We start from the raw sequence: 24,279 nt of genomic DNA, 5'->3' as shown, positions 1-24,279 counted from the left end.
AGCACTGAGTATGCGTATACCTGGTATGCAAGAACTAGACTGCCTCCCATCAGCCGTAGCTAGGCTGCCCAATGCTTAGGGATGATGGGTATTTTTATTCATAGCATCTAAAGGGCATCATGCTGGCCAACCCTGCATTAATTATAAGTGCCCTGGAGCAAGGCATTAATAATGTATGTTTTTAGTATAGTTCCTAGCATACTTTTGATATCTAATATATATGAAATAGCTAGAACAGTGGCCATGGTGGTCATAGCTGCAGCGGTATAATAAGCCGGAGTAAGGCATACATATTGAGCCTCAGTCCAGGCAAAAAAATCAAGTTCCAGTTTCACTACAATCATCAACAGGACAAAAACTCAATTATCTCTAGACTAGATGGAGGCCATTTAACATAGAATGCTTTTCTATCAGCACAGTAATGGAAAAAAGTATGATATCATGTAGAGCACTGTATATTCCATTTCCGGCAATGTTGTCTGAAACAATGCAGGCGAGATCATTATTTAAGTCCCATTGATTTCAGTGGGAAGAATTGAACGCATGTTGAAATCTCTTTCACTGAGATTTTCGTTCCAGGCACAGTTCCGCTAGCTGCATTAACAATTCGAAATGGACAATTGGCTAATTTCTAATTCCTGCAGTTCTTCCTGTGTAGCAACACAGGAAACTGGTGCCCCAATAAACAAAAGATTATGTGGAAAGTGTGAAGGGAGATTGGTGGCTATAAATTACTCACAGTATACTCTGGTGCTGTTAAGAAACAGATCTCAGCAAGATTACGCTATCACAAATAGTTTTAAGGATTGTAGAATAGTCCAGATTTAGGAAAGCAACCATTATTCAATGGCTGATATATGATTCTGCACATGTGGTTTTTAAAATTATTATTTTAAAATCATTTTAAAAGTCATAATTACCTAAGCTGACATTGGTTTCATTTTTGCTTGATGCCTGTAAGTGATTTTAAAATATCTAAATACTGAGGGGGGGGGGTGTTATGTGACTTAAGTAGATGTTTTGATGTACAAATTAAGACCAGTATTTCCCCTTTCCAATTTACAACACTCAATCTTGGTTAGGGCTATGCCAGCTGAAGTCCCTCAGCAGCATGTATCTTCAGGAAAATTAACCCCCCAAATATGGGATCCTCTCCAAACCTGGATCCTTAATTTGGGGATTCAAACTTAATGGGCTTATATCTTCCACCCTGACTCAACTAAGGCTGGGGTAAGTCCCAAATAAGAGGTGTGGTCAGATGAGGTAGGGGGAGACAACCGTATTCCAAATCCCATTCAGCTAGGTCATGTGACCTCAGGATTAGAGAAGCCGCCCTCCAAGAATCCTGGAAGCTGTAGTTTACCCTTTACAGAGCTACAATTCCTGCACCCTTCACAAACAACATTTCCCAGGATTCTTCAGGGGAAGTTAATGCTTTAAATGTATAGTGTGTATGCAGCCTAGTTCACTGGAACTTGTAGACTATATCTGTTTAGATGAGGGCATAACTATTTGCAATTTGAGAATATTAAGAAAGAAAGAAAACAGCCTGAAGATTGGAGCTTGCTGCAAGTGGTAGCAGTCAAAACATTTCCATCTGGCAGAACCAGCATGGGAACACACTAAGGTGTGTTGAATTGATGTTAGTTTGGGAGTAGTACTAGTGTTATCAAGATAACTCGAAAGTTTGACATGTTTTTGCTTGGCTTGTAATAAAGGTTTTACCTGCAGTTTAGGTTATTGTTGCCTCTGGGATTAGATCCTATTTTAGAAGCTTCTGAATGATATTCGTCTAAAATGATGAATCATGTTCACATCTATAAAATCCACTCGGGAATAGCTTAGTGTTATGAGTAATATATTTCTTTTATTGCTCATATCTAATATTTCTCATCAATGCAATATCAGCTTGCTGCCTTTTAACCAATAGCCCCCAAGAGAGCAAGTTGATATATTTAAAAGTTTTATTATTTTACATATATGAGCAGAACATTTTACTTATTACACTAGATGAGACACGATTTAAAAAAGAGGTTCAGTCAGCTCTTTTACACCTGAAGGCCTTTGAGGAGTTCTCTGTGTTGAGCTTCATAGAATTTGGATCCAAAATAAATTAAGCAAAAAACCACACACACCAACCCACTCACTGTACAGGCTCAATAAAACAGGAGAATATACCATAAATAACAGTTTCCCATGCACCATGAGTAAAATAAAACAAAATGAAGAAAAGACAGATTAATGACTCAGATTACGAAATGAGCTATGAGAGAATCGTTCAAGAATTCTTAATACTCCCATCAGTTTATTGTTACTGAAAAATATACGATATATGATATCTTTATTGTCATTGTCCCATGCAGAACAATGAAATTGAAAAACTACATAAAACATTCAACCCCCCCTAAAAACTCTGAAACCCCATTTTAAAATACACTATACTATAGAGACCCCTTATGCTGCATTTAGAACCAGAATTGCATTTGTGTAGAAACTGTTTCTCAGGCGGCTAGTCCTGGCCTTTATAATGCTATACCTTCTTCCAGAAGCAGAAAGAGATCATTTCCGGGGTGCGTACTATCCTGTGCTATCTCTGCCGCTTTCTTATGGCACCTGACAGCATAGATTTGATCTAAGGTGGGAAGAGTGCACCCAATTATTCTTTCTGCAGTCTTTACAACCTTGGACAGCATTGTTTTTTCCTCTGGCCGTGCAGCTCCCAAACCACACACACAGACCATAGGTTAATACACTCTCCACAGTGCAATAAAGCAACTATTTAGATATTCATGCCAAAGAGCAACAAAGGTGTTAGGCTCAAGCCAAGTGGGGTCCAATAACCAATAGGTTTCTGAGGTCACATTCTTATCATTCATCAAAAACACCATTATACCACTTTAAAAGTCATGGCTTCCCCCAAAGACACATAGCCAGTTAAGGTTCCCCTAACCACTCCCAGCACCCTTTACAAACTAGTTCCCAGGATTCATTGAAGGAAGCCTTAGGCGTTGACAGTGGTATAAGAGTGCTTTAAATGTATTGTGTGGATGTCGGCTATATTTATCCACCCCTGAGGGAAGATAGGAGGTCACAGATATGGAGCTGAGAAGAGCCAAGGAGAGGGCAAATGTATTTATGAGATCGGGAATGTTGCAAACATGCCCAAAAGCTCAAGGAAAGGGTTCGAACATGGATTAACTTCTCCAGCTGGGCTGGCAATGTGATCCTCTCCATAGGAGGAACAGTTCAGTTTCACTTCCACTAGCACAGTACTCGCAACCTTTGTGGTTTTTACAGCTAGAATTTTTTAACACATCACTTTTAAGTGTGGACTCCAAGCTTCCTAATTTTTGTTACTTGTTTACTATGTGACCGAAACAGTTGTATTTTCACCTTCAGTTCCTTTGGCTTTCCTAACCAGCTGACACATACCACAGAGAGATGAGATGTTGAAGCTTCAATCCTATTTCAACCCTTGTTGAATTCATTGCCAAGCACCAGTGTAAAGTAGTCTACTCCTGAGACCATCCAAAATTCTCTTGCCAAGTTATCTAATTTCTGTAGTCTAGTGAGAACACATTTTTGTTCCTAAGTCAGTCTTTCCTATAAGTCACTCCTGCAAAGCGAATTTTCTTTACATACTGAAAGATGCAGTGCGTCATAATTTACCATTGATGATACTAAAAATCAGTAATATTTCTCTGACAAGGATCAAACTTTTGTAAACTGTGTTTGAAATGTTCAAGGTTTGGAGAGGATTACAGAGTATTGGTATGTGTGGGATAATGGGTACTTTCTGAGAGTAGCAGAAAAATATGGTGCTGTGATACCCTATCTATATGATGTGTGGCTATATGGGTTGTTTTTTAGGAACCATGGGCACTTGCTCCAGGGGACAAAGGCTCTTTGGGCCCCCTCAATCTTTTTTTATGCCCCCCCAATTGTTGAGGCTGAATGCAGAGTCGGAAGCAGAGTGATGTCTGGATGTTGTGTGACGTTGAATCGGGCTCCCTCAATGTACTTTGGAATATGGTGCCCCTGTTAGGAACCAATAGTTGCCTTTTCATAACTACTGCTCCTGGCTGACTCCATATAACTGCAGCTGCAGGCTTAGTTCCTCTGTCTGAGCCACTGCTCTCACTGCCTTGCCCGCCTAGACTGCTTGCTTCAGAATCTGACCCCACCTAGACTTCAGCCATAGTCCTCAGCCATGTTACATGACTCTTTTCAACTCTCATTTGTTTGCTTAGAACTGGACCCGCACTTGTGGCCTGCCTTGGAGCCCAGCCAAAGCCTGGTAGGGAGTCAGACTCCTATTATTATTATTATTATTATTATTATTATTATTATTATTATTATTATTATTATCACAAGGATCACGGGACAGTTTACAATATAGCATGTTCCATGAGTGTTAAACTCCCATCAGAGTATTTTTGTTCTTTCATTAAGGCCAACCAAATTACTGCCAGTATTTTTACATGTGGGAAATATATAACATGCGAGAGCTAACTGACAGTAACTGTCTTTTGCGCTGTCCCCAGAGTCGTCTGGAGGAAAATCATGCCTCCATGGGGAAAACAATCTGTGGGAGATCATGGAGGAATGCCAGATACTTTTATAAATTCCAGTCAGATAACTAATCCCCAGTTTAAAAATTGGCTGTGCTCCCCTATACCAAATAATACATGATCAGTGGGTTGCAAAAATAACCTAAAGTAGAAACTAGTATTTCAAAGATTACATATGATGTCACTTGCAAATTGCATTCCTTCCCCAACTTTTCAAATTAAGTCCCGTGGCTTGATCTTAAACTTGGGTCAGCTGACATAAATTAACTCTGCTGTCTCTCTTGCATCAATCAAAGCCAATGTAAATAAGGAGCAGCACCGCAGTGCAGAATGCTAGAAAGCCATAAAACAGCCCTGGTTATCTTTGGAATGTTTATTGAGTCACCACCTAGTCCTGTTTATGCCAGATTTCATACCATTACCTCACATGTTGTATTTTGAAAAGCTAAAATTAGCAACTGCGCATCAGGAGGATTTGTGTTCATTCCCCCAGGTCATGATCTATCTCATAGACCAGGGGTACCCAGCAAGTTGCTTCCAAGATGTTGTTGGACTACAACTCTCATCATCCGTGGCTGTTGGCCATATTGACTGGGGCTGGTGGGAACTGGAGTCCAGCAACATCTGAAAGGTACCATGTTGGCTACCCCTGGCATGGACTTTATAGCCTTCTTTTTACTAAGACTTCTCTGTCATTTGGAAATAGCAATGTGCAACATTTGTTTTGTGTCCAAAGTAACTGTTTTGTGGGTCTGCCACTTGAGTGAAGAGGAAATTATGTCCACTTGTCAAATTGAGGTTAAGAAGACACTACCCCCTCCCCATTAAATTTTAGTGAATTCTAATTACTACTGCTAATTGAATTGCTTCCTTTTGTTTCCATCTCCACTGCTGCTGCTGCAATCTTAGGTATTATTAGCTGCATCCAGTGGGACTTCTCAGTAAACATGATTAGGACTGGGCTGCAAATCCCATTGATTTCTTCTTCTAATCCCATTAATTTCCATTAATTGTGCTCACTCCATATGGATCGGCTGCAGTACAACTATACGTTTGGGGATATCAAAATTCTTGTTAAGACTTTCCTTTACCAGCGTCCAAAGCTTACAAAACAATGCCACCTCGTGGTGCTCTGTTGAAATGTGTTCATTTAATGTGCAATCTTATAGAGGGTGACTTGGAAACGAGTCGTGCTGTCTTTGGTTGTGCTTACCACCAGATAACCATGCACGAGATTTAAGCATAAGAAAGATTACATTAAGCGACAATGATTTGTCATTCCTTATACCAAACTATTATTAAACTAACATTTTAAGTTGTTTACTGTGCTATTAGAATTTCCCACTTTAAAATAGGACCCAAACTGCTGAAATTTGTATATATTTTGTTGGGGGGGGGAGAATTCGTAGTCAAATGTTCTTCGTTAAATTTTTGCATACACTTTAATTTTTGTTAGTATTCACAATTATGGATACATTATATCTATGTGTGTGGACAAAACACCAGTTCATAGAAGGGAACCTTCTATGCAGCTGTACACCTTGTAATCTATAAATTGAACATAGTCCACTAGCCATAAATGGTTGTGTTATTTATTACATTTACACCACACCTTTCCTTTAAGGAGCTCAAAGTTGTGGACATTGTTCTCCTCATCCTCATTTCATCCTCACAATAATCCTGTGAGGTGGGTTTAGGTTAAGCTATGCTGATGCATCATCAGAGTTTGATAAACACCCAGGTTTTGCTGCTTGCTGGGGCCTGCTCCCCAACCCCACCAAAATAAGAGGTTGACAAGTACCTGGTAGGCTACATACAATACATATATTTATGAATATGTTGCAGGTTTTGCTTCCCAGTTCAAAATAGAATCTTATTCTGAGGCTAAGGCCACGTGACTTCTGAAGCAGGCTGCAGCACTAAGAACACAAGAACATAGCAAGAGTAGGCCAGATCAGGCCAGTGGCCCATCAAGTCCATCATCCTGTTCTCACAGTGGCCAACCAGATGTCTATGGGAAAGCTGCAAGCAGAATTCAAGCACAACAGCACTCTCCTGTCCTGTGGTTTCCAGCATAGCTGCCTCCAGCTGTGGAGGCAGAGCATAGCCATCATGCCTAGGAGCCATCGATAGCCCTCTCTAGGTAAAGGTAAAGGGACCCCTGACCATTATGTCCAGTCGTGACCAACTCTGGGGTTGCAGCGCTCATCTCGCTTTATTGGCCGAGGGAGCCGGTGTACAGCTTCCAGGTCATGTGGCCAGCATGACTAAGCCGCTTCTGGCAAACCAGAGCAGCACACGGAAACACCGTTTACCTTCCCGCCGGAGCGGTACCTATTTATCTACTTGCACTTTGACGTGCTTTCGAACTGCTAGGTTGGCAGGAGCAGGGACCGAGCAACGGGAGCTCACCCCATCATAGGGATTCGAACTGCCAACCTTCTGATCGGCAAGTCCTAGGCTCAGTAGTTTAACCCACAGCGCTACCTGCGTCCTCTCTTTAAAAGCCCTCTAGGTTGGCAGTCAACCCTGTGGGAGCGAGTTCCATGGTTTAACTATGTGCTGCATGAAGGGGGGCTTTCTTTTATCTGCCCTGAATCTTGCAGCATTCAGTTCACTGGATGCCCATGGGTTCTAGTGTAATGCAAGAGGGAGAAGAACTGTTCTCTATCCACTTTCTCAATAATTTTGTAAACTTCTATCGTGTCACCACTCACTTTTTCTCTAAACTGAAAAGTCCCAAATGTTGTAACCTTTTGGTTGCCCTTTTCTGAATCTTTTCTACATCTAGGATATGGCAAAGGCAGCCAAAGTTGTTTTAAAAGTTTTTTTGAGCCACAATCTATATTAGCATATAGCAACCAGAACTGTACACAGTATTCCAAATGTGGTGGCATTATGATATTGATGGAAATAATAACACCAGTTTGTTCTACATGGAAGTTTTATTGGTGTGGTGTGGCACATTCCTTGTTTTGAATGCCTTTGGGCAGGACACCTTTCATTAGCTGCTCTCCCTCATTGAGTCTACTTCCTCACAGTGGCATAGCGTGGGTTGTCAGCACCCGGGGCAAGGCAAATAATTTGCGCCCCCTAACCCGTGGATTTGCGCCCCCTAACCCTAACCCCCAGATGTTGCGCCCGGTGCGGCCAGCCCCTCCTGCACCCCCACGCTACGCCACTGCTTCCTCACCGCTATTATAACCAGCTGCTTCTCTTCTTCCTCATCACTGCTATCACCTGCTTCTTGGCTTGCCAGGCAGACAGCCAATGAGCACGCAGACAACAGCATCTCCTTCCCACCTTCTCACCCCTCACCAATGTTTGGACCAGAGAGAAAGAGAGATGGTTAAACAAGCTGGTGGCAACAGAGAAGGAACAGGTCTGGTGGCGTTCTTGTCAGTGACCCCCATGTTGGGATGTGAGCCCCCTGGCACATGCTCAGCCATGCCAACCTTTGATGCCAGCCATGAACATGTTCATATATGTTGCATGGACCCAGGAATGTTAGAAAGCGCCTCACCGGGGACTGTTTGGGATTAGAACAGGCTTCCTGAAACTTGGCCCTCCAGATGTTTTGAGACTACAATTTCCATCATCCCTGAGCACTGGTCCTGCTAGCTAGGGATCATGGGGAGTTGTAGGCCAAAAACTTCTGGAGGGCCGAGTTTGAGGAAGCCTGGATTAGAACAAGTATAATATCATCTGACAGACCCGAAATGGAATCTTGAGCATAGGTTTCATAGAAATAAATACAGCAACACAGCTTTGGAGCTGCATGTGGGCCAAATAACAGATTTCAGAAAGCCTAATAGGCTGGAAACACACATAAGAATTTCCAGGGCTGGAAGTTGTATGATGGCATCATGTCACCACCCACAATCCAAGTATATGCATTTTTAAAAATATCTTAGGCTCTAGTTAAACTGCTTATACAGGTTTTCTGCATAATTATCACTAACCAGAGAGAGAAAAACCCTGATTCCTCATTTCTTAAAGAAGCTCTAAGGTTATTTTTTTAAAAAGGCAAAATAAGCTGTATACTTCTCAGTCCAGTTATCTTCCAGCTATTTAAAGCATTTTTTAAAAAAATGTGCTTCCCATCTCTAGCACCAATAGCACCTGCAATTTAAATTCTTTATAAAATGAACAAATAAGATTTATGTCCTGCACATCAAAGCTACCCCCCCCCTTTCCAACCTGATGTCTTGATTCTCCATTATTACAGCTTGTGGTGATCAAGCTATCAAAGTTGGACTGAAGCTTGAACCACTCAAGTGGTAAGGATGTTGTTTGGGATGATGGCTTGCCCCTTGTTTTCATTACCAAGCAGGTGTTCAGAACAGGACACAAGTAACGCTGCTCAGGGGGATATTGTTCCCAGTGAGCATGTTGCAGTGACACAGCACAGGTTTACCATCAGCAGCCAGCATCACCAGGTGCAGCCCAGTAATTTTATACAAAGTTACTGTGCCACAGTGGATTAGCCAGGAAGAGGGCATGGGAACAAGACATGAGATCTCATTGTGGCCTCCCCATCCTGTTGTGCTGCAGACAATGTGTGGCTATTCTCCATACTCACCCTCTTTCTGTTATGATGCATATAAAAGCTAAGTCGCAACAAATGCTTTTAAGTGTCCTTTTCAAAGCACAAAATTATCCAAGAATACACAGGTCCTTGACCCTTGCTGTGCATCTTTGGCCAATTATCTCTAGTGAGTTCTGTCTCTTGCCACCCACATCAATACCAGAAATTGCATTCCTGTAATTTGATAGCATGTGGAACAATCCTTAGAGCACAGAAATTAGATCTTAGGATAGGGTTGCCATAGGCCCAGAATTTCCTGGACATAGGTGGTATGCAGCCCTTGTAAACAGTGTCCAGACGGAAATTGCCGGAATGTTCAAGAAAATCTGGACATATGGTGGTCCATGTTGGTAGTGTAGAGTTTGGTGATTTTCATTTAAATATAGCTCAAAAACTTCTTCTTTTTTTGAGATTTCGCTCCAGAACTTTGCCCCCCCCCAAGCAACTCAACAACTTTGGCCAAACTTTTGTGTCTGGATTTTTACTTTTTGAAATTTGGCAGCCCTATCTTAGAATTTAAAGTGAATACTCAGTTTGCACATATTGGGTTTTTTGTTAGTTTGTTTTTAAAAAGGAACAGTTATTGTCAGAAGTAACTTCAGCCCTTACACAAACTTCCTCTTTCATATCCATGGCTCTTTCTTCATGTTGTAAGAAATGTGACAACACAAAGATTTGTTTACTCCAGCAACTAAACAATTTAACTCTTATTTTGCTATACTTTGCTAAAGCGCTTTCTGAAACATAGGAAGCAATATGCATTTTTAGAATCGGAAGTTTATTCAACACTAGTACTGCAATGAAAGCAAAGTATAAAAATGTTGTAACACATAACTATGTGCAAATGAACTATCAATGCCATTACATAAAACCCAAGGCATTAAATACTGTTACTTTATAGCAATGGCGTAAAGCTTAAATCTCAAAGATAATATTGTCATACTGAATAGTATCTTTACTCAGAAATGGCTGAATGAAACAAAGTGTCTTACCAGAGCTATAGTGATATACTTCCAAAACTGTCCGGGCATTCTTAGTGAATCCTGAGTCAAATGAAATAAAATTTATATAGTCAATCCATCTGAAATGTAATTATAGTCAAATTCTGAAAGATATGTTAACACACTGCAGTAAACACAAACGTACTAGCATTTCGGATGTTTATCAACTGGTCTGTGAGTCTGAAAGAATTCTTTTATTCTCTTTAAGAGTGGGCTGTACTGTCTGCATCCAAACTATGCATAATTTTATCTTATACTGAATTCTGAAAACTGCAAATAAAGCACTGCTCTTAACAGAAGGCGTAAAATGTGCACCGAATAAATGTTTCACATAATTAAAGCATTCTTGATATGTTTATTAAGCTTTTTATCATGAAAACCTTGGAAACAGTAAGACAGATGGATACGCACAGTATTAAGGAATTTTCAGTGCAGAAAACAGAACAAATATGAGAACAAGCATCTAGCTGCATATGATTCTAATACAATGCCAATGATTTATAAGGTTTATTCTTTTATCATCACATTTTCAATGGCTGCCAAATAGCTACCGGCCCTGTTCAAATTCTTATTACTGATGTACAAAATCCATGAACATCTCAGGACCATGTAACCTAAGGAACCATCTGCCTCTGCCTGTATAGACCCAAAAGATCACTTACATAGATCATCTCGGGTAGTTTTACTCATGGCACCACATCCTAAAGAACTATCATAGGGCGGTGACCTAAAAATGCCATTTTCCACCATTGTCCCTGCGTTCTGGAATGCCCTTCCCTCTGCCATACATGAAGCATCATCCATTAGCTACCTGCTTGTAATGACATATCTTTTTGCCCATAATTTCCTGGCCTACAAGTCAACCTTTTTATAACTGAATTCCTGTTTCTACAGTACTGTTAAACTGTTTTTGTGTTGTGTTTTTGTATGCCACTTAGAGATATTAAAATATGAAGCCATTTAGAAAAGCTTTTATATAAATAAATGGATTTATATCTCATAATTCCTCCAAAGTCTTCCCATAACCAGTTTCTCCTCAAAACAACCCTGGGAGGTAGTTAGACTGTGACTGGTGCAAGACACTGACTGGTCCAATGTGACCCAGTGAGCTTCATGGCTGATTCAGGATTTGAATCCTGATCTTACAGATGCTAGTCTAATTGCTCTGACCACTAAACCTTACTGGCTTATCAAAACAGAGGTTTGTGCTCAATTAATAAAGTTCAACAGGTAGGGAGACTGAGCTGGGCACCTTTGGTCTGCACCAACATTTACCCACCATCTGTTCTTGATTCAGACATTCTGGAGGAATTATAACCAACAGCCTAAATAAATAAATGAGCACAATCCGTTTAGTGACCATGGACAAAAACACTGCAGTTTATTTGTCCATGTTTGTCAAAAAGAGAGCAAAAGAATTAAAGCATGAAAAAAATACAGCAAAAAAATATCATTTCTATTTCTAGCTAGCTTGCCACTCTGTTCATCTTGGAGCTGAAAAATGCTCAATAGCACCCCTAGATATCCTTTGTTCAATTAAGCTAGCTACTCTACTATTATTTCATTCATTACTGTATTCCTCATGAGTCCAGAACCGATAAATAAGCAGAGCAAAATGACAGTTATAAATTATTTTGAAAATTTTATTTTGTCGGAAACCATCATTTATTTTTTACACTGGAAAGGTGGGGATATAGGTTTTCTCAGATCAATCATCTCCTCTTAAATGGGGAAGCTACATTCAGCCAGCTCGTGGGCACAGAAAAATGATGCTTTAAAAAGTTACACAAGCTCAGTGATGTTTATTACAGTCTGTAAACAATCCCTGAATATTGGCCATGCATGCTGAAACCTACCCTGTCCATTAAAATAAAAAAGGAAAGCATATTAGGAACATTAGACTTGCCTTATGCCAAGTCAAACCATAGGTCCCTCTAGTTAAATACTGTCTACACTGGCTGGTAGCAGCTCTCCAGGGTTTCAGATTAAAGGACATTCCCAACCCTGCCTGGATATGTCAGGCTGAATGCCAATCTCTCTCTCTCTCTCTCTCTCTCTCACACACACACACACACACACACACACACACACACACAAAATTTATTAATTTTATTTCTTTGTCACCTAGCAAAGGGCAGGGGGTCTCCAAGAGACTTACAATCAAGTTTAAAACCATGCAAAATGGTTAAAAACAACCACCAGAATTTAACGAATCAATGCATAAATGGGTTACCTCTAAAGGATGAACAAATTTCCAGCTCTTTTGCCTTCCCCCAAATATCTTTCATGGCTACTTTGATAACTGGCCCTTCACACATAAAAAAGAGGATTACTCACATTGTAAGGTAATTACCGTATTCTGAGAAGAGGCAGCAGCATCACTGGATGAGAGCATCATGATAAATGACAACAGCCCACTTGATTATCTCAGAGGTAGTATAATTTGCCTGGTTGGTGTTTTTTTAACAGATTCTCTCCCAACCCCCAACCCCGCAACATACCCTGTTCTTGGATTTCAGGGAGGCATTTATATGTTGCCAATAAACCCTTGGTGGAAATGAGCAGGGATGGGCAGTGATGAGACTCTGCCACTGATACCACAGCAGGCACAATGTTGTCATCCTCTGGGGCGCAATTTGCCCGTCAGCTGTGTTCCAAACAAAGAAGCTTATTTCAGTTAGAAACGCAGCAGGTTGAAGATGCTGTACTTGGAAGTACAGCTTGAACACATATTCTGACTCTTCATGGGTCAGGAGGCACCTCTGTGTAGAGTTTAGGCTAAGCATCCTTAGTCTCCAACAGCAGCGTTGCCTTCTGTATCAGGTATGGACAACTTTCATGCCCCCGAGGACCACTCTGTTCTCCAAATGGTCTGCATGCATGTCAGAAGTGTATTATGCCAGACAAAGTGGCCCCCTACTAAAGCTATTGCAGAAAGTGTTTCACTATCAGGTGTTCAAGCATAACGTCACACGTTCTGCTCCTTACAACTTGGAAAACCAACTTTCCTTGGGAGGGAAATAGTAGTAAACCTCTTTTTTACTACACATTGACTAAAAGTTGGTACGGCCACTGTGGGTAAGGTAAACATTGCCTTCAAGGCCAGATCCAACCCACAGGCTAACAACTGACCATCTCCCACCTGCACAAAAAACAGAGTCCCTAAACATTTATTGTTCAAGACAGTGCTATGTTATAAGAATTTAAGGTCTCAAATATGTAAACTAAATGTACAAGGCAAACACGTACATAAATACATAAACCACATGTCTGAAATAGTACAGGAAGACAGCCCTGAGACCATTTTGACTCACCCCTTCTGCGATGTTTGTATGATGTTTCTGGGGGTGGTCTGGAGTTTGAGGGTGGGCAATTTGAAAAGTCTACATAAGGGCTGGCACACCTTTGTTCTGGGTTCTCCTCCTCTCTCCTGCGTGTGGGGGGAGCACCCTGTTGCAACAGTTTAATAAAGATCAGGCTTAATAGTTACTTTGCTTCTCAATATTCTCTGGTTGGCCTCTGTTATTTTCTCCTGCCGATAGGGAACCCACTTAAGGACTCTATATGGGCTCTTGGATACCCCATAAGGGAAAAAGGGCAGATTTTGTTCAGTGGGGTGGGGTGGGGTGGAGCTATAACACCCATTTCTTTTCAGATGGACATAACTGAGTATGGTCTAACTATTCTTTTCTCTCTCACACTTTGAGCACTGCTTCAAAGTAGTTGCTATTGCAATTTGGCATTTAATCAAGACAAAAATGTAGTACAATGATTTTACACATTCCTGAGACCATTTATAGAGAACAAAGTACATTCCGTTTGTCTCGGTTCACCAAGGTGAGGTGTACGTGCTAGAAATAAGTGGGTGTCAGTTTTGGTTCCTCTCAGTTTCTAATCTAAAGTCCAGTTCCTCACATTTCCACATCAGTTTGTGATTTTTGAAAGTCTTCAAGAAAATGCATTAACATTTCCCTGCAAATTTATCCTAATGCACACATTTTTGCAAAGCACTTTTCCCTAATATAATGCATTTTGGTATGTTATTGCCACTAATACATGCATTTTTATGTTCAACTTGTACACACTACTTGGCTAGAGAACTGCACTGCAAAATTTGTCAGATTTATTCGTTGTCATGGATCCTTTATCAATGGCTGCATTAGAAGCATTTGCAGCACCCAACCACACTCAGTGTTACTTTTGATAAATACTTGGTAAACAGGTAAGTGGAAAGCTGGATTTCTGTGATAAGTTCTCATGGGGAAAGAATCTTACAGCTGGATACTGGAATGGTGCCAAAAATACAATTACTGAATAAATCTTGGAGGAGTAACATTATCCTTTAACAAATATTTACTCATCCTGCATTTTAGAGGTGCATAAATATGTGTGAATGTGTGCATGCCTATGTTGCAGCATTATTATTATTATTATTACTTTTAGCGTGCTCCAAGGAAGGGATATACAAAATGAAAACCAGATGACTTGAATGGAAGCATTTGTCCATCCATCTGGGTGTGTATTGTCCACATTGACTGGCAGGGGCTCTCCAGGGTTTCAGACAAGTTTCTTTCCCACAACACTACCTGGAGATGCCAAAAACTGAACGTTGGTACTAGAAGATCTTCCTTCACCTGATCTTTGTGCAGAGGCTCTGTCCTTTCTGGCCAGGTTAGACTTTGGTATACTGATCTTTGGTTCATTAACTTCCTGGGTTATTACTGCACTGTGCCCTATGCGGGGCTGCCTTTGAAGACAAACTTGCAAAGACCTAAACTTTCAGCAGCACTAGGGATGACTGTCCAAAGAGAAAGCAAATTTATAGAAAGGCTTATTTTTTCATATTTCAGTATTTGTGGAAGAGAGACATGCCTCTTACAGTACAATCCTAGACATGTCTTCTGATAAATGCACACGAATTCAGTGTGGCTTACTCCCAGGTAACTAGGTTTAGGATTGTAATTTAATAGACTAAACAGGAATATGCTTTAGACATATAAACACATGTGGCCTTTAAAACTTTGGGTGAAGAGTAGGGTGACCATATACTTTAGTCACCTTTGACTAGACATAACCGTCCAGGGGTCCTTTACCTTTTTTTTACCTTATATATAAAACAAGCCTTATTTGAATGGCTGTCCAGTCTAAGTCAGGATTAAGGATAAGGAAGAGCAGAGACCTTGAAGTTGGCACTCAGCTCTCCATTTTCACTATATTTAAATTATAGCTATTTAGTTAGCATATGCAAAGTTACACAAGCATCAGTCCTCTTTTTTGGTGATGCATAAGTGCCCTTCTGCACAGCGATCAGAAGGCTGGCGGTTCGAATCCCCGCGACGGGGTGAGCTCCTATTGCTCGGTCCCTGCTCCTGCCAACCTAGCAGTTTGAAAGCACGTCAAAGTGCAAGTAGATAAATAGGTACCGCTCCGGTGGGAAGGTAAATGGCGTTTCCGTGTGCTGCTCTGGTTTGGCAGAAGCGGCTTAGTCATGCTGGCCACATGACCCGGAAGCTGTTCGCCGGCTCCCTTGGCCAATAAAGCGAGATGAGCGCCGCAACCCCAGAGTCGGCCACTACTGGACTGAATGGTCAGGGGCCCCTTTACTTAAGTGCTCCTCTGCTAGCAGGGAGGAAATAATCTCCCTGGCCATAGAATCATGGTATTACAGAATAGCAGATCAGGCGGCCTTGATGCTGGTATAAACTAATTGGAGTAATTAGAGCTATGCACTGCAAAATTGGGCAGATGTTTCCGCACTTTCAACTATAGCACATAATAACTGCTGAATAAGACACTATTCTATCCAGTAAAATTCAAGAACGTCATTTTGATACTCTGTACTGTATCCGTTATACCAGAAGGCATCTTGAGGGCAAGGTGTTGAACCTGCAACAGTCTTTTTTCTTTCTTTTTTAATAAACAAAACACACTGCATTGCTATACTTATGCCACTGGAAACATCCCATATTTTATCCTGTTCATGATGAGGCTGCTTTACTCAGCCCAGAACCCATTGAACTGGGGTTGGCCTGGAGGTGGGGGGAAGGAAATGTTTCTAAATAAATGTTTGTGTGTAAGGAAATGCCCTGTGCATATAACGCTTAAAAATAAATGCCCTACCCTAATGCTTCGAAGGGAAAGGAGCGAGGAAAGCTTGCTTGCCCAACCAGGCACTCACCCTATCCCCCACCCTGAACAATTTCAAAGTTATTCCCTCGACTTCCCTCTGCTGATATGTCGTCGCCTTCTCCACATACGCTGCAGCTGCATGTGGGGGGAGAGAGCGAGCGAGCAAAGAAGAGAAAAGCCACGGGGGCAACACTGCTGCAACAGGGGCAAAGCAGCCTCGCTCTGCTGCGGCCATTTTAAACATTGGGGGGGGGGCGGGAGGGATAGAGGTGTTGCGTTTTGCTTTTGCAAATGACGAACTACACCTTCTTTCTGCGTGCGTGTGTTTTAAGGGCTGGCCGCCTCCTCTGGAAAGGAGGGAGCGGAAAATAAATAAATAAATAGAGATTGAGCGAGAGAGCATGTCGTCTTCGGGAGGCTGGCTTTCGCTCTGAGGGAAGGCATTGACCACAGCAGCAGCAGCAGTAGCAACACGGGAGGGGCGGCTCGACCCGGTCGCTGCCGTCCATTCTTTCTCGCCGCCCCCGCCTTCGGGTGCCAGGCAGCGGAGAAGAAAGGGCAGCCGGCGTGGCTGCCGCCTTTCTCTCTCGCGGGGGCAAGCTTCGCTGACGCCGGACACCCCATAAGGGGAGGCAGCGGGAGAGAGACAGAGAGAGAGGAAAAGGGGCCGCCGCCGCCGCCGCTGGTCTACCGGCGTCTGGCTCTCTCCTCCCCGCCCCCCCCGCCCGCCATTGCAATAGGCGGTTGGCCGGCGAGGGGCATTGGAAGTCCCTTTCTCTCCTCCCCCCTCCGGCATCCCGTCGCCGAGCGTGCGCCGAGCGGGCCTCAGCCGCGGCGGAAGAGGCAGGCCGAAGCGGGAGGAACGAGGCCTAGTGCCGTGGCTGCGCCTCTGAGGCGCCGGCGCCTGGGCACGAGAGGCAGCTGTTGCTCCCCGGGGGCGCGATGGTGTGAGGAAAGGGCTGGCCGAGCGAAAATGGCCGGCGGTGCTGGCGGCGGTGTCGGGGGCGGAGGAGGAGTGGGCCGCAGCAGCGTCGGGGGCTCCAGACACAGCCTCTTCCTGGAGGGTGAGTTGGGTTTGTTGTTTTATTATGGCAAGCGCCGGGAAGCGGGGAAGCCCACCCAGGGTGGGCAGCCTAAGGAGACCGCTTGCTTCCGAGTAGACGTGGAAAAAGAGAGGCTGGAGGTTCAGAAGGGAGTCGGCAGGTTTCCTCCCGCCCCGTTTGGGTGTGTGTGTGGCGGGGGGGGGGGGATATTTCCCATGCAGTTTCGAGGGCTTTCAAAGGGGAGTGTGTGTGTGTGTGTGTGTGTGTGTGCCGATGGGTGACTGGCAAAGGTGAATGTTTAGGGAGAAGCTCAAGCGGGTTTTACTTTTTTGTGTATGGCTGTTCGCTGTGGTCAGTTGCTAAGGGCAGTGGCCTGTTTTTCATCCTTCCACCTCATCTCTTTTTCTCCCCCCCCCCACCCGCTTCTTCGTATTTTCTATTTAAAGGAAATTAGAAATGTCATATTGAATATACTGGGAAGGAAGAACAGGTGGGTTGGTGGGAATCCTAACGTGGGGATATTGCCATGTAAGGTTTCTCTTTTTCTTTTCTTTCTCTCTCTCTCTCTGTTTTCATACCTGCTTCACTTGGAAAGGTAAGGGAACGACTTACCATATATATAGCATGATCCTATACGTATTGGTTGGGCCCACTGTGTTACTTCTAGCAAAGTGTAGATAGGGTTTTTAGACTTAATTAGTCCTATTTGTAAAAAGGTAGCTTTTGCAGCACTAAATGTATGAAGTACAGCAAAAAGTTTGCAAAGTACTCATATAATTTGTTCTAATATTGTTCTGTTTCTCTTTAGGGTACAGAGAGTTTAATGAATTGTGCAAGCATGATAGCTTTGCATCCTGTTTCCCCACAGTGATAATGCAACATGCTGTCTTCTAAAAAATACTTTATCTGGGAGATAGATTTCAAAGAATAGTTCCTCTCCTGTTATGCCTATTTTTAAATGGTAGTATACATTTATACATCACATAATTAGAGAGATAATATATGTGATAATCCTGTCAAACATATTATTTTTAGTGTTTTGTTCCATAAATCAAATAGTACTGATGCTTCAAATTGAGAGATGGAGAATTATGAGTACAAGTTCATATGCTTTCTTGCATATTGATCTGTTAAGGGAAACACTAATTTATTATAATGTACAAAGAGTAAAATCAATGGCTAGAAAGGAATGTGAAGAATCTCTCCGATACAGTTCTTTGGATGGGTGATGTAGCAGTGCAGTGTCAGAAAATGACACTGCACAATTGATGCAAGCTGAAAGAAAAGGTTTAAGCTTGATCCACAAATGCAACTATCTACACTAGTGGGTGCTCAATATAGAAATGAGTTTTACATGCATAGGAGCCTTTATTCACGTTGCCACTCACAAGAATGGTTGCATGTGTGAATTGAGTCTACTGCTGCCTGTTAAGAGTTGTGTGTTCCAAGTGAATGAAGGCTGCTTACATTTAATATTGCCAATATCTGCAGAAGCTGATTTATTATCAGGACAAAGAAACTGACTAGTTTCTGCTACCCTGCCACAGTAAATTGCAGTACTGCTGTTTACACATTCGCAATCCCATTTAATAGGTCAGGCTTGCACTCTTGCAACTGTGAATCAAGCTTAAACCTCTTTTAGCCAGCATCTGTAGTCTCCGCAAATTGGTTTGCTTGGTCACACCAGCCTGCTGCTTAAATTGGCAAGATGGTGAGGGTGTTGTTGTGATTCTCAAAAAAGTAATCCAGTTTGCTATTCCAGGCCGTATTCTTATGGGGGCATTGTATTGCAGAGTCTTGGTAGGTGTTGTGAGGAATATTGTGGGGGCAGTGATTTTCTCCTCAGTGAGATATTTCCTTTCCACATGAAAATCTGAAAGCGGACATATGTTGTCCCTGTTTAGATGTAATGTTCTCCATCTGATCACTATGGTCCATCTTATCAGGCTAAGACTGAGTGTTGTGGCAGGAGTCTTTCCTCCCTCTGGTCATTCCTTAACCCAAAGCTTTCTGGGGTTTGTTAAACCACACTTATCCCCTTACATCTAAATCAGGAAATAGAGGTTGAAGTGATGACTATAATTCTGGCTTGCTAACCAGAATCAAGCCGTGACTTGCAGTTCTTTGAGAAAGGTTTATTGGACTAATATTTTTAAAGTCTTGACTGGGTCAGTAACAAGGATACTGAGTGCCAAGAACAGTTCAGAGTATGCCAGCATGGAACATATGCAGAGAAAGCCAGCTGTTGCAGATGTGCTCTTATTGGTGATGGTGGTTAAGAACTATGACAACAAAAACAATAGTCTGGAATGTATGATAGGTGATTGCTATTTAGATTACAAATTTATTTTATTAGTAATCTCATATATATGGGGTATGACAGGCTTCTAGGTATTGCATTTATACACTATATTTCATTCAGTTCCAGTTAAATGAAATAGTGATTATTTTCAGTCGTGTGCTGAAGGTAGGTAAACAAAATCAAAGCATAAAATAATTACCTTAAATAAACACAAAATAGAAAAGCAAGGTCTGTCCCTTGCTACTAAAATTTGACTATGTCAGGTGGCCACAGCAGGAGTTGCAAATGAAGGAAGTGCTTGGTCTGGTAGTTAGTGTTTTCTTTCACAAGAAAGGGCATGTTGGTATTCTTAAGCCCGAGTAACAGTATTTTAAGCTTCTACATCTATATAGTTTTAGGAGATGGCATAGGTCTCAACTTGCAAAGTTTTTCAGGCTATGAATACATTTTAGACTTAATTGAACAGCGCACACAATCATGTTATGGGAACATAGTTGCATGAACAAATTTTGACTATGATATGCAATGGTCCCTATCAAAGTGGCTGGTCCATCCAGTATCAAGAACGTTAGGCATGTTTAATCCCTTCTTGCTATTGTTTCCAATGAATTGTGTTCATTTCCAATAGGAATGAACAAAAATGAGGATTTGGGGCATCAGGATTTTGTCATAATTTTTTTTTGTATAGAATAACTAAATAGAGTAAATGTATTTCTATATAATTCCCACAGCAAGCAAGCAATAACTTCTAGTGAGAATGAAACCATTTCTGTAGCAATTTCCTATCTTTTACTTTACTGAGCTGCTCCTGTTTATTTATTAATGTTTGCATTCTTTAATTACTTCTGTTGATTTCAAAAATTCAGTAGCTTTAAAGCATCACTGCACTTCTGAGTCTGTAAGGAACTTTTGATCATGGGGCACAGGATTCTGGGAAACCCTACATGTAATCAATTTATAAAACCAAGTTCCAAATGTTCTTTGGTACTTTAGTATGCCCAAGAAACGAAACATAGGATGGGGCTATGTAGATTGAAGCAGGTTCGCTTCTTTGTAGTCAGCATCACCAGGAGCAGGGAGCTAGTTTAGGAGCCCATTCTCATGATCTCTGAAAGCATCCTTTTTACTTCCTCTCAGAAACGTGAGCCAGTGTGGTGTAGTGGTTAAGAGCGGTAGATTCGTAATCTGGGGGAACTGGGTTCGCATCTCCGCTCCTCCACATGCAGCTGCTGGGTGACCTTGGGCCAGTCACACTTCTGTGAAGTCTCTCAGCCCCATTCACCTCACAGTGTTTGTTGTGGGGGAGGAAGGGAAAGGAGAATGTTAGCCGCTTTGAGACTCCTTCGGGTAGTGATAAAGCGGGATATCAAATCCAAACTCCTCTTCTCTTCTCTTCTTCTTCTTCTTCATTCTTATCAGGAAAACTAAAAGGCTACATTTGGTTTGTGGTTTTGGGGCAGGGGAAGATGCCCAGTACTCCTCTATACAAGCTTTAAAAAGGCTGCCTGGATTTGACCGAAGGCTCTGCTAGGCCCACACCCTCATCTCTGCAGTGGCCAACCAAATTCCTATGGCAAGGCCACAACTAGAAGATAGTCCTCCTCCGCTCATGATCCCCATCAGTGTGTTCAGAAGCATGCTGCCTCTGATACTAGAGATAGTACAGTGCTATCATGACTAGTAATCATTGGTAGTCTTATTCTCCTGACTTTGGATGGCCTTGTACTTCTGACAGTGTCACTAGTCATGAATAATTTCCATTCTGAGGGCAGTTCAGATGAAGGAACTATTTCCCCCTTATTCCCCTGCCTTTGCCACCAACCTAACAATATCTGAAACATATTTTCTGAGCTAGGTAAGTGGACGTGTGCTTTCCTCTTAAGCGCCTGGAGAGAATGCTCACTGTGGGTAAGCACAGGGCATGACTACATTTTGAAAAGCTAGTCTGCCGTAGGTAACAAACTTAATGATGGATGAGATCATACTTCATAATATGTAAAAGGAAAGATTTTTGTTGGTAGGATGAGTGGATCTTATATCTAAAAGAAAATGCAGTGTGTGTTTCACATCCCCCACCCCCCACTTTTTTATTCTCTGTGCTTGGTAATGTCTTCCCTAGCAACCATTTCACATTTTGGAAAACTGCCTCCCACTTTGAAAACCATGGCTTTATTAGCATTCTCTGCAGTTTGTTGTACAGCAGTATTAATACATTTTGGACTAAAAACTGTTTATAGACAGACTTCCAAGGAGGCGAACAATTTCTAATATTTTCCCCTTAGATATATTCATTTCAGACTTAAGTGAATAAAAGGATTCCATTAGCACTTGCTCTGGTTTCAGTTTTGCCGCTCCTGCAGATTTTTTATCCCATCTAGGACACTGAATGGCAAAGAAATGAAATGGGCTCACTGTGGGGCAGGGTAGCTAAGAAAAAACACATCTGACAGTGTTCTCTCCACCCTCTGTGTTGTTTAGTAATAAGGACATCAGCAGTTAGAGAACAAGGTGGAAGCCAGTTTCCAATTTACATAAGATGATGTACTAGGAGTTAAATATGACAGAGCGACCTCCCCCTCCAATTCTAAGCAGTTTCCTGCAAAGTCTCTCTTCTCAGTAGTGAAATCTTCTGCTTTAGGATACTGTGTATTCTAGTACTGTATACTCAGGGCCAGCATACCTGAAAGAGCACCTCCCCCCTTCTGTCCCGTGTTTCTGCATTGGCTCATCATTTAATCTCATGTTTCTACTTCCTGCAGTTTTATTAGGTCTTTTTATTTTGAGCCACAGGCTACCTAGTTCAAATTTCTTCTAGCCACCTGCTATTTTTATGTTTTGTGAGGTTTTTTCAGAGCTCCCGTTATTGCCTCCCTTCTGATTCTCTCACCCAGTGGTGGGTAGCCTGTGGCCTTGCAACATATGTCATGTGCCCACTGGGATGCTGTGTACCCATTGTTGCTCAATGAACCACCTCTCTGAGAACCACTTCCTCTTCCGCATAAAGTGTATGCTTGGGAAAGGTGTCTATGGATGGGAGGGATTTGAATCAGCTTATATTTGAAGATGAATTTGCGCTTTCGAAAATAATAAGCAAACAAAAACACAACCATCATTTGGAATGTGCACTTCTCTGAATTTGGCAGTGCAGTTCGCCAGCCAAGCAATATGTACCAAAATTCATATATTAGGGCGGTAAAGTGTTCATATAAATGCCTATATTAGTTAAAATAACATGATGCATCAAATTAGGGGAAATGCTTCAAGAATGTGTACATTAGGCAAAATTGATTACAAAATATGTATACCGGTACATATGTATATGTACAGTGGTACCTCCGTTTAAGAACAGTCCGGTTTAAGAGCGATTCGGTTTACAAACTCCTCAAAACCGGAAATAGTGTCCTGGTTTGAAAACTTTACCTCGGTCTGAGAACGGAATCCGAACAGTGGAAGGGCACCAACCACTGGGAGGCCTCATTAGGGAAAGTGCGCCTTGGTATAAGAATGGACTTCCGGAATGGATTAAGTTCATAAACCAAGGTACCATTGTATTAGGAAAAACACACATTAAAATGCTGTTAAATTTTCATGAGGCTCTTTTTCCAGAAAAATCTGGATCTGATCTGGAGAGCTGAGTTTAAGATGGTAAAAATGAGAAACCGATTGAAATTGACATATTTGCCTATCCATAGTAGTGTTTCAGAACAGGAACAATGCAATTCTGCAGCGCTACAACTGCTCACTTTTGGACCTGACCCCACATAACACCTGTACAGCCAACAGATTACCCTTGAGGGAATACAGCCACTTTCCTTCATGCTTCTTTTTTCCTGAAACCATCTTTCCTCTGAGCTTTCTGTGTTTTAGTTTTTGTTTATCACATACCTCTACACTGACCTGTGCTTGCTCCTGTATTCAGTTTAAATCACAGCCAGACTGACTCAATACTGTTTCTTCATAGAAGCTGGAATGTGAATTACAGTACTTTATTTCCTGAGTAGCTAAGCATTCTGAATCCTCACATTTAATTCAAATAATGATCATCAGATGATTTACCTTCATAAGTGCAATGCAATACAGAGTACATTTAGTTCTCAGCAGTAATTGAGGAACATGATGCTAATTCATATTCTAAAACAGTGGCATTTTCTCTCTCTGCATTACTAAGGTGGTATGCATGCTAAGGTGGTGTACATTCAGCTATTATATAGAACAGTGAGAGCTTCCTCTCCATTACTATTACCATGGCAGTAGTCCTGAAGCAGCAGTTGTCATTTTGATATATGTATGCACTAATGTGGATTGAAGAGTCTCAGTCAAGTCAGTTGAGTGGTGGAAGTGAATAGCCCAGATGGAAACCAGTTAGTAAGGTAAAGGTACCCCTGCCCGAACGGACTCTGGGGTTTGTGCGCCCATCTCACATCTATTGGCCGGGGGCCAGCGCTGTCCGGAGACACTTCCGGGTCACGTGGCCAGCGTGACAACGCTGCTCTGGCGAGCCAGAGCCGCACACGGAACGCCGTTTACCTTCCCGCTGGTAAGCGGTACCTATTTATCTACTTGCCCCTGGGGGTGCTTTCGAACTGCTAGGTTGGCAGGCGCTGGGACCGAGCAGCGGGAGCGCACCCCGCCGCGGGGATTCGAA

The 24,279-nt window shown here is 42.1% G+C and overlaps 2 protein-coding genes across 4 annotated transcripts in view; one reads left to right on the top strand and one right to left on the bottom strand.

Moving 5' to 3' along the window:
• The window catches only part of SENP6 (SUMO specific peptidase 6), a 68,314-nt gene that overhangs the window by 4,540 nt on the left and 39,495 nt on the right, over positions 1-24,279 (top strand). For 2 of the 3 annotated variants that reach the window (XM_082218249.1, XM_082218248.1), the window contains exon 1: positions 16,695-17,353. The exons of the other annotated variant lie outside the window; for it this stretch is intronic. In XM_082218249.1, the coding sequence (XP_082074375.1) occupies positions 17,263-17,353 (91 nt within the window). In that variant the 5' untranslated portion in view covers positions 16,695-17,262. Of the gene's footprint in view, positions 1-16,694; positions 17,354-24,279 lie in introns of those variants that run through there. 3 annotated transcript variants of the gene reach the window in all.
• LOC309529922 (uncharacterized protein) lies at positions 2,334-16,684 on the bottom strand. Its single transcript, XM_082218400.1, has 5 exons — positions 16,339-16,684; positions 13,475-13,610; positions 12,394-12,468; positions 10,152-10,202; positions 2,334-2,632 (listed from the first exon to the last, which is right to left on the bottom strand). The coding sequence occupies exons 1-5, from the start codon at positions 16,531-16,533 to the stop codon at positions 2,523-2,525; spliced, it is 567 nt and encodes a 188-aa protein (XP_082074526.1). The 5' UTR covers positions 16,534-16,684; the 3' UTR covers positions 2,334-2,522.

This window comes from Podarcis vaucheri (genome assembly GCF_965113315.1).
Source record: "Podarcis vaucheri genome assembly, chromosome: 3".
In the NCBI taxonomy this organism is placed as follows: domain Eukaryota; kingdom Metazoa; phylum Chordata; class Lepidosauria; order Squamata; family Lacertidae; genus Podarcis; species Podarcis vaucheri.
This window is presented reverse-complemented; position numbering and strand designations above follow the sequence as displayed.